This window comes from Plectropomus leopardus, chromosome 16 (genome assembly GCF_008729295.1).
Source record: "Plectropomus leopardus isolate mb chromosome 16, YSFRI_Pleo_2.0, whole genome shotgun sequence".
Classification (NCBI taxonomy): Eukaryota; Metazoa; Chordata; class Actinopteri; order Perciformes; family Serranidae; genus Plectropomus; species Plectropomus leopardus.
In genome coordinates, this window is record NC_056478.1 from 14,800,080 (window position 1) to 14,813,300 (window position 13,221).

Genomic DNA, 13,221 nt, shown 5'->3' on the forward strand with positions numbered 1-13,221 from the left:
TAAAATCAGAAACAGTATTTATCTGTTAATGTTTATTATGATGTGTTGCGTTTTGAACTGCTTTATCATACCTGCCAACATTTACACGAGAGTCTCCATATTTTGAACCCTTTCTCGTGCCCTGCCCCCAACTGGTAATTTCTCCCACCATCTCTTGATTTCATGCTGATATGACTCAGATGCGTGTTTCATGGTTTCGGTGATACATCCAGACTGTAGGATATGTATTGTGGTGCCTGGCAACCCAACCCTAAGGACCCCACCTGACGTGCTGTGCATCACTTGTCACTGCACACGTTTAAGCTCACATTCGAGGAAGCGCCACTTTGTGATGTAAATCTTAGTACATTTTAATGTGAGCTGCAGATTTAAGGCTCATTATAAGTCATTTAGTTTACATCTATGTATTTATTGTATTAATTTGTGATGTAGGGTTATTTGGGGTCGGGGATGTTGCAAGTAGGCCATCCGATACCCCAGAAAATGTCCCTCTTTTTCACAACCCAGTGTTTACAGGTATGAAGTACAGTGTTTTATTTTTAGAAGGTCACTCACCCTGACCACATACACACGGACAAGGACGTTGATTGGATCGTTATGTGGAATACTCTGGAACATGCCCATGTTAGGATCAAATCCTGCCTCTCTCGTGATCTCCTCAGACAGAGGTAGCTTGTACATACATAAGGATCCCTGGGTGACAGAAAAAAGAACAGGTTAACCTCTGCTTCATTATTCAGAAGGGTTTCTTACAAAGGCAACATAACAATAATGTCAAACTAAGGCCAGACAAAATTTAAAGTAGAATTAACTACAGAAACAATTGAAAAACAAAAATAACAACAAAAACCCATACCAATGAGAGTAAATGAAATTCAGAGAATATAAGCAGTAAACACAGCAATAATAGTACTAATAATAGAATTAAAGACGATCGACAGAATAAAACAATAACTTAAAAGACAAACTAAAATAGATAAATCAAAATAGACAACATCACATAAAAGCAAGTCTATAAAAGTGGGTTTTATGGCGTCATTTTACAGCATTCGGAAGTTACCAGTTGGCTAGGACATACTTGCTTTTACTGAGTGTTTTCCCACCTTGAATCTGCCGACAATCCTGTCGTCATCCAGAGCGTGTTCGTCATCATCTCCGGCCTTTCCTCGGTACAAGTTGAAAGTGTGCAGCCAGTCCTCAAAGTTGCCGAACTCACTTTCCAGCTCCTTGTTGTAGACCTGCATAAGTCAACAAACATCATGAACAAACATAGTGTTTGTATCTGTGTTTTATTGTTTGTTGGTGTGAATGACAGAATGACATACTGACCATCAACTCGTCCACTTTTGCTTTAACAGGTCGTTTCTCAGAGCCCTCTGCAGCCAGACCCTTCTTCTTGTCCTTGTTGCTCTTCTTCTCTTTGCTCTTCTCCTTTGTCTTGGAGCCTTTCAGAAGAAGGTCATCAGGTTTCATATCTGATTGGAGGGGTGAGTGGAGGTGGATATGGACAAAGTAGGGTTGGAGTCATGAAGAGGGGTGGCACGCTACACGTGTCATGCAACATGAAAGCTGACAGATGTGTTTATCACGGGAGTTCCCCTGAATTCATGTTGTAAATGTAGTCCAATGTTCCTGTATGCTGGAAAAGTCACTTCAAGAATAAAAACCTTTCCAAAATGTGTAATTAATATATTCAGAAGGGTAACTTAACTTCACCTGAAACTCTTGTTTTTGGACACTTCTCACCTTGCAGCAGTGATAGACAGGTGCACTCCAGGACCCTGTGACATCACTGTTCGGTGTGGTTACAGGTGCAAAAAAGTTAACTTATGACCAACTAAACACATCAGTAGTGCTTAGTACAGCAACCACTGCCCTGTCAGCCCAGTGTTAAGTTAATCTCCAGGAGGAAAGCAAAAACATTTTGGTAGGTATAGGAGCATGTTCTTTAAAAGTATCATATGGTACATTAATGCATGTTAATACATGAATCAAATTACATGACTGTCATTTTTTATTTTACAGTTCTCAGAAAAAATGATGGTCACAGGCTACTGGGGTTCACGGGAAATGTAGTTTAAATTTTACAACTACTTCACAAACACCATCTTTACTGTTTACAGTTTATATTAAAAATTCGATTCTGAAGTTGACAATATATCCTCTCATGCTACACCTTCAAAGAAGTTTTATGCTGCATGGATTGCAGTCTAACAGTACATAATTTATGTCATAATGCATGTTGGTGTAGATGTAGGTTAATTCAGTGAGACTGCATCAACCAGCTTTCATTTGTACTACAGAGCTGGGAGGTCATGCTGATGTAGGAAATGATTATGAATATGGTGATGTTCAACTCATGTTCATGGATGAGCATGGGTGGATAAATCCTTGAGAGCAAAGAGACCAAAGCAGGAAGCACATAGCGATGCTTCTGCACACTTTTGGTAGAGCGCAAATCTCAGAAAAACTGTGTCGGAAATCACTCCTCCGTTCACTCACTCACCACTAGCTTTATATTTATCACTCTATAGTTTACAGTGAGTAAGTGAATTAAGATTTTGGACATTTTTGAATTATCAGCATTTTAGGTCATTACTGACAGCTGTCATTTTTGCCAAAAAAATTTGACACTTAGCATTGTGGGACTGTTACCAGAAAGTACACTGTATGGACAAAAGTATTGGGCCATCTACACATCACACCTACACGAGCTTTTATGACATCCCATTCTAAATCCATAGGCATAATCATGGATTTGGTCCCCCCTTTGCAGCTGTAACAGCTTCCACTCCTCTGGAAAGGCTTTCTAAGAGATTTTGGAGTGTGTCTGTGGGATTTTTGCCCATTCATCCAAAAGAGCATTTGTGAGGTCAGACATTCATGGAGAAAATGTTTTTGGGGCCGCAGTGGATATTTTTTGCTGTAATACCACAAGTGGCAACCAGGAAAAACAGGAAGGAAGGCAAAGTAGCGTTCCTCAGAGCCTGCTCAAAACTACAAAAAATAAATAAATAACTTAATTGTAGGGGGTAGTAAAACTGCACATACAACTCACACACGTAAGGAGGCAATGCTCTACATTTCCTTTTAATATAAAATTGTAAAGTATGTTGATATTTTTGTATACTAACCATTAAAACTGTATACTAGGGTGACTAACATTGAGTACATGTTAAGGATTAGTATGTTGTTTGGATTTGGGACACAGCTTCAGTGAACGAGGTCGAGAACACCACTTTTTTTCTATTGTTGTTATATTTAACAACACTATATGAATTCCACTGTGACATTAACTTCAATGAAAGATGGTAAATATAGTGCACTTTATAGTAAATAGGGAGTGATTTCAGACTCAGCCATATTAAACTCCTTCGCATGAAGTATCAATCAGAACAGATTTTTTCCTGCCATTTTAGGCAGTACAGAACTGCCATTTCTTAATGCTGAGGGCTATTAACTCAGAAATTTAGAAAAAAACAACTACTGGGAATTACTCTTAAAAAGGTAAAACAAATATATAATTATATATATATATATATATAATATATATATAAAAAGTAAAATAAAAAAAACTACATTTTCTTAATCCTGGGGCCAATCAACTCAAAGATAAAAGATATAAACTGGGAATTACTCTTTGAAAAGTTAAAAAAAATAAGTGAAAATAAACTTCCTGAAGGCTATCAACTCAAAATAAATAAACGACTGAGAATTTTTCTTTACAAAATCAAAGAAAAACTAAGTAAAAATAGTCTAGAGTATGTCTTCTTACTTTAAATCCAATATTTGTGACCTTTCCCTTTAAAAGAAATCAAAGCAGCAGACATTTGGTGCACTGGCAGTGAGCCCGACTGTTTTAGCGGTGTTCAATACCTGCTGCCTCTGCAGCTATCTCCAGGTCCTCTCTCTCCTCCGCCTCTGCCTGAGCCACCTCCTGCGCTCTGAGAGTCTGCAGAACCAGGTAAATTATGTTGTCAGGACTTCATGTATGCAAAAACATGCAGATGTGAATAAAACAGACCATAAAAGAATAGACAAACCTCCTTCAGGGTCTCTATTGAAGCAAAATATTTGGACCACCAGTCCAGCACTCTCTCATCTGTCTCATCCTCATCCTCCCCTCCTCCTCCTTTCTTTTTCTTTTTCTTCTTCTTTTTGTCTTTGTCACTCTCTTCCTCAGTCTGTTGAAACAGTTGAAACACTCAAAGTGATTCACAGTAGCTCAGTTTTTACTCACAATTAGGCAACGGTTAACTTCGACGAATTTCTAAAGGAGCTATTACTTACCATGTCAACTTTTACAACAGCGTCAGACGTCTATGATAGGGGGCGTTACATAAAACAACACAAGGGTTAATACACACAATGGATGATGCAGGTAGGAACGACACATGACCAGAGGCAGGTAAAAAGGGCAGGACATAAAGCGGTGCTACTATTTACATATATAAACACACACTTTGTACAATAGAAATAAGAAGGCAATGTTCCACAGTGCGTGAACTCAAGAAAAGCTTACAGCCTCTAACTTGACAACCGTGTCCATCTTTCGGACCGGAGGCTCCGCGTCCATGTTGACGATGATGTCACCTGCGGGGCGAGAGAGGGTGCGGGAAGAAAGGCTGGGTGAGGAGCGAGGCTGGGAGCCGCCATTGGTAAGGACCATGTAGCCATTCATTAGCTTAGCTGGAGTGAGGCCAAAGGACAAAGACAGCAGGCGGCGGGACAGGACAGCCAAGGACATGCGAGAGAGGAAAAAAAGATAACAGATGGAAGGAGGACACGGGCAAGAAAAGTTGGTAAGGGCAGAAAGCAAGCAGAGAAATCAGCGAAATTAATAAAGAATAAACGTTCATCCTTTAAGGGACAGTTGACCCCAAATAAAAAATACATATTCTTCATCTTATCTTTATAAATATTCATCAGTCTAGATTGTTTTAGTGTGTGTTGTAGAGTGTTGAAATGCTCAAAGCGCCAATAACATACATTTGAAAAACTCAACAGCAATGTCTCTCTTCTGAAATCATGACCAAGTTCAAGATAATCCACAGCCCTTGCTGTAAGCGGTTTCCTGTAGAAACTATTTTTACTACACCTACCAACCGCATCACCACCAGAGAGGAAGCATGCATCTGCTCATGGACGAGAAACACGTGCTCATGACAGCGTGAAATTAATAGTGTCCTCCTTGGCTCAGTGATGCTAGGTGAGTGAGTAACAGACTCACACTTCCTTCTATGTGGTGAAACCATTGGTGGATGTAGTTCAGAAAATACTTAGTGCTTACATGAAACTGTTCACAACAAGGTCTGTGGATTGTCTTGAGTGATGGGATCATGATTTCTGGAGGGTAACGTTGCTTTTGAGTTTTCTGAAATGCATTTTTTGGGTGTTTTGAGCAACACAAGCCGAGTGAGACCTAGTTTCATTATATTGGAGAGAAGGCAGATATCTCTATGGCTGATATCTCCAACACTCAGCAACTCACAGAAAACTATCTAGACTGATAACTAGCACTACGTAAGAAGAAAAAATATGTTTTTTAGATTTGCAAATGAACTGTGCCCATACGGTGTACCAGAGAGCTGAATCTGAAGTATTTTATACAATTCTTAAAATTTGTTTTAACCTTTCTTGATTCAGATATTATGCCATTGTCTAAACCTTTCAGGCACCTCAGCCAACTGGCAGTTTGAAAAGGTTAAAACAAAGTCTAAAAATTATTTGAAAAAAAAGTTTCACCCATGTTTGGAAAGCACATTCAGGTTTTTTTTAAAGAAATAAAGGAAACACAGAACTGACATGGAAAAGTGAACAGGAAGAATGACCTCTACATGTTTTCAAATTTGCTACTTGTTGCTGTTTATATTTGACACATTTGAAGATTACACAGTCTGTCTGAGTGTAAAACGTATAAATAAAATGCCTTTCCAATGTAAGACTTCCTCCCTTAATGGCTTGATGCACTGGAAAACAATAATACAATTATCATTGTAGAGACACACAATACTCTAGGGGTTAAGAATTCTACAACTCTTGGGCTTAAGATATAAAATACAATAAAATAAAACCTGCACAAGAATACATACAAGTAGGAGGTAAACCAAAGACAAAGCTGCTGATCAGAAATTCTGAATATGCATCTTAATATTGCTAGTTTTTCAAAGCTAGCAACAGCAAAACATGGCTCCTCAAAAAAGTTTAACAGGCCCCTCATTAATTATTCAATATGTGTTTCTCACAAACAAAAGCAAGAAAAGGAGGCACAACAGTGGTGAAAAGAAAGTTAAAAAATCTTCTCACGTCTTGATCATTTTACTGAATTAATTTTATTTTCAACTAATTGACTGCCGACTCGATTCAGCTTAAAGTTGTCATCCGAGCAAACAGTACACACTCAAATCCCGCAGCTAATAGGCTCCTCGCTAACAGAAATATAGTTTCTCACAATAATTTAAAAATAATCATTCACTTGAGTGTTAGTACCTGCACTGGCCCAGTTGTTGGAGGTCTTGTCTGGGGCGCTGTAGATGAAGCGTCTTAGGCTGGAGACTGCATGAGACCCCACCAGGATGTAACGCCCAAACGCCCGGCAGTCCACCACCCGGATGTTGAGAGGAGGGTGAAGAAGCTCATTCTCTGGAAGGTCCTGGGGACAAAATTAAGGGTTATGTAAGCTGAAAGTGTGACATAAGAAGAGAAGGCTTCCATTACTGTTGCAATTAGTCACAATTTTAAGTCGCAAGTTTCGCAAAAAGTTGAAGACTACTCAACCAAAATGTAAAGATTCATGTTTATTGAAAGGAACTGGATATAATATCTAGGAAACAACTTTGTAATGGTCAAATGGATAGCTGTACGTACCACCTCAAACCATTTAACCAGGGTGCTGAAGTTGGGGTTTTTCTTGTAGTTCTGGATGAGGACAGACTGCACACCTCTACCTGCACACTCTATGTCCACACGGGGCCGATCCACCTGAGCCAAGTTAATCCTCTTCAGGTCCCTTAAGCCCCAGAACAAAACCTGAACCAGAGGAAATAACAGCATTAGGAGAGGAGGGATTTTTTCAGCCCAAAAACAGAGCTAGTGGTTAAAATCTCACCTCTATGCGGTAGCGACTCAGGACAGGTCGAATGCCCAGCGGCACAGGCAGGATGGGGCCACGCTCCGAGTCTGTTGGCCCTTCAAGGGGAGGAAGATCAGCTTTCCCTCCTTGACCAATCTAATAAAGGAGGAGAGAGGGGAAGTAAACACGAGACTAACATAATTTTTCTGGAATTTCTGTGTTGTGATACAGTATTAAGCACCAAACCAAATTTATTTCCTACAGTCCTAGTATTTGTATAAATTCTTTCTTTTCTTGGTGTAACAACTTTCTACAGCGGGGAAGGTAGAGATTAAATTCATGTTAGTAGAGATAAATTGCAGTTATTGCATTACAAACACCGACAACAGAATAAACAAAGAAAAACACAAAGTGGGATGAAAAGAGAGAATGCAAGAAAAGAGCACCTTTATTTGAGGAACAGCAAAGTTATGGACAGCGATCAGAGCTCGCCTAATCTCCTCCGAATTGAAAGGTATCTGTCGGCAGCAGGAGGCGGCACAGGAAAGAGAAAATGGAGATTTCACAGGAGGAAGGAGATAATACACCATGGTGGCAGAGGAAAAAACATGGAGAAAATGGAGATACAAGTATTTTAAGGAGTAAAAGGCAAGAAGAAATGCATTATAACAAGTAAAAAGAGTTCGTGATGATGCAGGTGAGGTGATTAAAGAAAACAGACTGTGAAAACAGGCAAAGAGCAAAACATGGAGACATGTTCAGGATATGTATTTGAGAGGAAGAAGCCCCTTTATCTTGCTGTTGTTTCCATGATCTTTGGTGCATGCTCCACATTATTAAAGGTAACTTCCTGAAATTTTGACCACTTCTAAGGATCCACTGATTATCAGCCGGTTGTTGGTCACAATATTCTGAAACGTATCTGAATCAATCTTCGTTTAATCCGATAGCTAATAAAATAAATTAATTGTAAAATGCGCTACATTGGCTCTGATACTGCTGGTTCTGTTTGTCTGCAGTCCACTCTGTAGCCTCGCTCAATATCCTGTCCACAGCACTACCTGACTGGTTACATGTCATCAGTGATCGCCTTTCAAAATTGAAGGCTGACATGGATGTGGGCTTGGTTTCCATCCACATTTTGCTAAAATAAAACCAGAGAAGTGTGTTTTGTGTGTATCATGTGAGAAAGCTGATACAAATTCCTGCCAGTGATTTCCCACTTTTCTACAGCTGGTGGTGATAACAGGCTAACAAATATGGTGCCAACAAAAGTGGTGACAGAGAATACTGCTAAAACATTGGGGTAACCAAATCACAATTAATTTTTTCTTAATCTCCCTTTTGTATTTCTCCCGTTATTCTTTAATATAAATAACAAAACGAACTGTGCAGCAGTGACATGCAATCTTGAAAGGAGGTGATCTATTAAGTCGTATATGTGTGCATGCATATGTTAAAGCATTTATTTTTTTATTGTGTGTTTATGTATGTGTGTTCCTGCATATTTTACCTGCAGCAGCTCAAAGGCAGCCAGCAGCTCCCCAGCTGTGCAGTTCCCTCTGTAAATCTGGTAGTACTCCAGCTGCGGCGGGAATCTTGGGGGGCCGTAGTGCTCATCGCACATCTTGATGGTGGGTTTTGCGAACGTCCGACCTATGAACTCTGCCTTACCCTGAAATCCACATTGTGACAACAGGCAGTGGAGACAGTCAGGGAACATGGGGAGTGAGTAAGACACACATGCAGGAGGTGCAGTTACCACGAATACCACTTGATGTCAGTATTTGTCAAAGAGGTGGAGGGTTAGAAAAATGTGGAATTTGAGGAGGAGAGCTTTTAAACATCAAAAACTAAAGTCATATATAACACAAACATCCTGACTAATGATTACAGTACAAAAGACAAAAACAGGTGTACTCACTAAATATATATCTACATTCTTTTTTTGTGGTTGCGTACTGGGAGGTAGACTGTTTATATTGCAGAACTGCTGCTATTACTACAATCAGTAATACTCCCGCAGCAACTGCTGTTACAGAGAGAGGGGAAATAGAGGAAGGTGCATGCAACTATTTCCAAAACCTTTCCAGAGCTCATCAACCAGATGAACCAAACAAATCATGCTACATCAGCTAACACCTATCAGAACTGCTAATTCAACACAGTGTCTAAAGTACTGATGGTTTCACACTCTATTTCACCAGCACAGTGTGAGCGAGGCCAGAGGTCAGGTGAAGGACAGGGTGGAGTGAAACAAGTGTGGGCAGACGGTCAGAACATGGAGGAGGGAGAAGCAAAGCACTTTAGATTTATTAGAAGTAAACTAAATGCTTTTAATTTCTTTAACAAGCGTTAAGAGTCACTCTATGATGTATATATTCATTCTCATAGAGTGAAGTCCTACCACAGTGTCCTGGTCAAAGATTTCAACCACAATGATTGGAGGGTCGTCTCTCAGCTCACTGGCTTCCCCAAACAGCTCCACATTGTCAAACACCAGCAGCTGATCCCATGTGGGGCAAAGAGTCTCACTCAGGACCTGCAGCACACACATATCAAATCAGTTTACACATAATCAATACAAACACTCATAAACCACACACACACACAATTAAATGCATACAGCAGTGTTGTAGGACTTAAGATTAGTCTTAGTCTGGAGACCAGTCTCAATACCCCGATTTAAGTCTTGCCTTAAACATGCTGCATTTTTGCTCTGTCTTGTCTTGGTCTTTTGTCTCGGATTCTGGAGTTTTTGTCAAAATCGGTCAAGACTTTAACTACAGGGATAACACTTTTTGCCTGTGCAAAAAGGGAGAGTTGAATAAGATGGTTTGGCTGATTTCAGCTGCTTCTGATGCATTCACATGGAATCGGGTAGGTGGTAGACAGCAGACGGACAACACCGTCTGGACAGCATGGGAAAAACAAAAAAAAACTGTCTGATGGAATGGCACAAAACTTAAGTGATGAGATGTTACGATAGTGAGGCAGTTTTGTTTACAGAGTGAAATAAAATATATTATGTCATTTTCTAGTAATGTCCAGTAAATGTCGAGATTGCAAATGGTTTCACCTTGTGTGAAGGAGCTACGTAACATCATGTAGCAGAGGATGGCAAAAAGTCAACATATTTTAACTTTGTGCAGCAATGCTGTCTACCAGTGACGTTGCTGATATTCTCCGCCGGCCTCACTTTTCGTCCTGCTCTCGTCCACTAAAAATGATAATCGATTTGCTGTCTACCACCCTTCTGATTCCATGTGAATGCAGCATAACCTCTGAGTTTTGCGGTTCACTTATACATACACACATACTGTATGTACGGTATGGCAATAAAAGAGGTGAAATATTAATAAGTTTGCATGTTCTGCATTTTATTGTATTTGTGTCTTGTCTTGGTCTTGACTAGGTCTCAGCCCCTTCAAAATCTTATTCTTGTTTCAGTTTCGATGCATTCTGGTCTTGGTCATGACTTGGTCTCAGTTAAGTTCGTTCTTCAATCCAACAGTCATATGCATACACACACATACATGGTCTTACCTCAGTAACCTGGCTGTGTGTGGAGAAGAAGACCCGAGCGAAAGGATCTGAAAGGCCACTGCTGTCAGCAGCAAAGAGACTGCGGGCCTGGTACATGTGTGCTCGCAGCTGAAATACCTGCTTCACTGTTGGACACACGTACACGTACACACACACACACACACACACACACACACACACACACACACACACACACACACACACACACACACACACACACACACATGACATCACATTAACTAGCAATCAATCCCCTCAGTTGGCAAGCTTATATTAAAGTAAAAAAAAGTGAACTGCAAAGTAAAAGGGATCAATGGAAGTCAAGTGCCAACTTCTGAATGAGTTTGTTTTTGTGTGTTTTGCCTCTGATTGATTTTAGAGTTAAAACTTAATGCTAAATCAAGAACTTCCCAGTGAATGAAAGTAAAACTACTTAAAAACAGTAATTAATTCAAACCCAGTGGTTTGTAACATCATCAGCGGACACTGCTGCCTTCCCTCTTACGGACATCTTTTACCAAAACCTCCATCTGAAGAGAACAAAACCGAACTGAAACTTATTGTGCAGATCCCACCTTAGCGGGCCCGATCTCTGGGCTCCGTGGTAAGCGAATGATTAGAGGTCTTGGGGCCGAAACGATCTCAACCTATTCTCAAACTTTAAATGGGTAAGAAGCCCAGCTCGCTGGCTTGGAGCTGGGCGTGGAATGCGAGTCACCTAGTGGGCCAATTTTGGTAAGCAGAACTGGCGCTGCGGGACGAACCGAATAGCGGGTTAAGGCGCCCAATGCCGACGCTCGTCAGACCCCAGAAAAGGTGTTGGTCGATATAGACAGCAGGTCGGTGGTCATGGAAGTCGGAATTCGCTAAGGAGTGTGTAACAACTCACCTGCCGAATCAACTAGCCCTGAAAATGGATTACCGCGGCTGCTGGCACCAGACTTGCCCTCCAATTGATCCTTGTTAAAGGATTTAAAGTGTACTCATTCCAATTACAGGGCCTCGAAAGAGTCCTGTATTGTCATTTTTCGTCACTACCTCCCCGAGTCGGGAGTGGGTAATTTGCGCGCCTGCTGCCTTCCTTGGATGTGGTAGCTGTTTCTCAGGCTCCCTTTCCGGAATCGAACCCTGATTCCCGGTTACCCGTGGTCACCATGGTAGGCACAGAAAGTATCATCGAAAGTTGATAGGGCAGACTTTTGAATGAGATGTCGCTGCCACGAGGGCCAGCGATTGGCTCAAGGTTATCTAGAGTCACCAAAGCGGCTGGGGCATCCTGAGGGTTTCTCTACTGACTCCTATACTGGATATCCTTCTACCCATTCATTCACCGCTGTTGGCTCCAGTTGTAGCCTGGCCGTGTAAGTAATTTAGATATCAGCTGTCTAACTGAAACCTGGCATAAACCACTGGACTAATTTACACTACAACCAAACCACTCCCACACGATACTCGTATATGGAACAATCACATCCTGAGGGGTGGGGTGGTGGTGTTGCTGCTCTTTTTAAGAAGGATTTTAACATCATCCCCATCACCATGCCTCCTGCTCACTAATTCAAACACTTTACCTTTAAACTCTCCAGTCCAACTGCCTTGATCATCAACATCATCTACTGCCACCCCAAACCCTACCCTCCATTTCTTTCTGACTTGTCCCACTTAATCACCCAGTTATCTGCCATATCACCCTCTGTCCTCCTCCTCGAAATTTCAACCTTCACATTGACAACACCATTTGTAAATGTGCCAGCGACTTCCTTGACCTGCTACAATCCCTCAGCCTCACTCCACCTGTCAACTTCCCCACCCACGACCGTGGACACATTCTGGATCTGGTCTGCTCCTCTGGTCTCTCAATCCCAAACTTATCCAGTCTCAATCTCCACATCTCAGATCACCTTTGCAATAATTATGGACATTGTCCTCCCCACTCCTACGCCGAAGGAGAAACGGACAATTACCTTCAGAAACAAATCAAATCCATTTCCCCTTCTGAATTTTCTGCTTCACTGTCCACTACCTTATCTGCCTCCCCCACTCCATCATCCGATAACACCACTGTTCTCATCAATTACTACAATCACACCCTCTCCTCCAGTCTAGACCATTTAATTTCCCTTAAATCCAAGACAGTCACATTCACTCATTCTGCTCTCTGGTACACCCCCGAGCTTCACCAAATGAAATCCCGTAAGCGACAGCTGGAAAGACTATACAAGAAAACAAACGTTACAGTTCACTTTCAAGCCTACACTGACTTCCTTCAAGATTACAAAGATGCCCTGGACTCAGCCCGGTCCACCTACTACTCCCACCTTATCAACTCTGGCTTCAATTACCCCAAGGCTCTCTTCTCCCCCATCCATCCATTATCCGTTATCTCCATTATCTCCCTCCGCTCACATCCACAAACTTGACGTGATTTTTCAACACAAACCTCATCTTTGAACCCCAAATTAATCAAATTACCAAAACCGCATTCTTCCACTTCAGCACCATCGCCCATTTCTGCCCATCTCTCACCTTCTCATTTGCTTATATATTCACGCCTTTGTTACTTCCCGTCTAGATTATTGTAAAAACATCCTCTTCGGTTCCAC

General features: G+C 41.2%; 1 protein-coding gene across 1 annotated transcript in view; it reads right to left on the reverse strand.

The window, feature by feature from the left end:
* otofa (otoferlin a) overlaps window positions 1-13,221 on the reverse strand; it is a 106,656-nt gene that overhangs the window by 10,933 nt on the left and 82,502 nt on the right. Inside the window, exons 24-37 of the mRNA XM_042503597.1 lie at window positions 10,619-10,743; window positions 9,480-9,614; window positions 8,586-8,747; window positions 7,519-7,590; window positions 7,109-7,228; window positions 6,868-7,029; window positions 6,490-6,652; window positions 4,523-4,689; window positions 4,291-4,320; window positions 4,044-4,184; window positions 3,877-3,952; window positions 1,330-1,445; window positions 1,104-1,238; window positions 556-693 (exon numbers count right to left, since the gene is read on the reverse strand). Of these exons, the coding sequence (XP_042359531.1) occupies window positions 556-693; window positions 1,104-1,238; window positions 1,330-1,445; window positions 3,877-3,952; window positions 4,044-4,184; window positions 4,291-4,320; window positions 4,523-4,689; window positions 6,490-6,652; window positions 6,868-7,029; window positions 7,109-7,228; window positions 7,519-7,590; window positions 8,586-8,747; window positions 9,480-9,614; window positions 10,619-10,743 (1,742 nt within the window). The remainder of the gene's footprint in view (window positions 1-555; window positions 694-1,103; window positions 1,239-1,329; window positions 1,446-3,876; window positions 3,953-4,043; window positions 4,185-4,290; window positions 4,321-4,522; window positions 4,690-6,489; window positions 6,653-6,867; window positions 7,030-7,108; window positions 7,229-7,518; window positions 7,591-8,585; window positions 8,748-9,479; window positions 9,615-10,618; window positions 10,744-13,221) is intronic.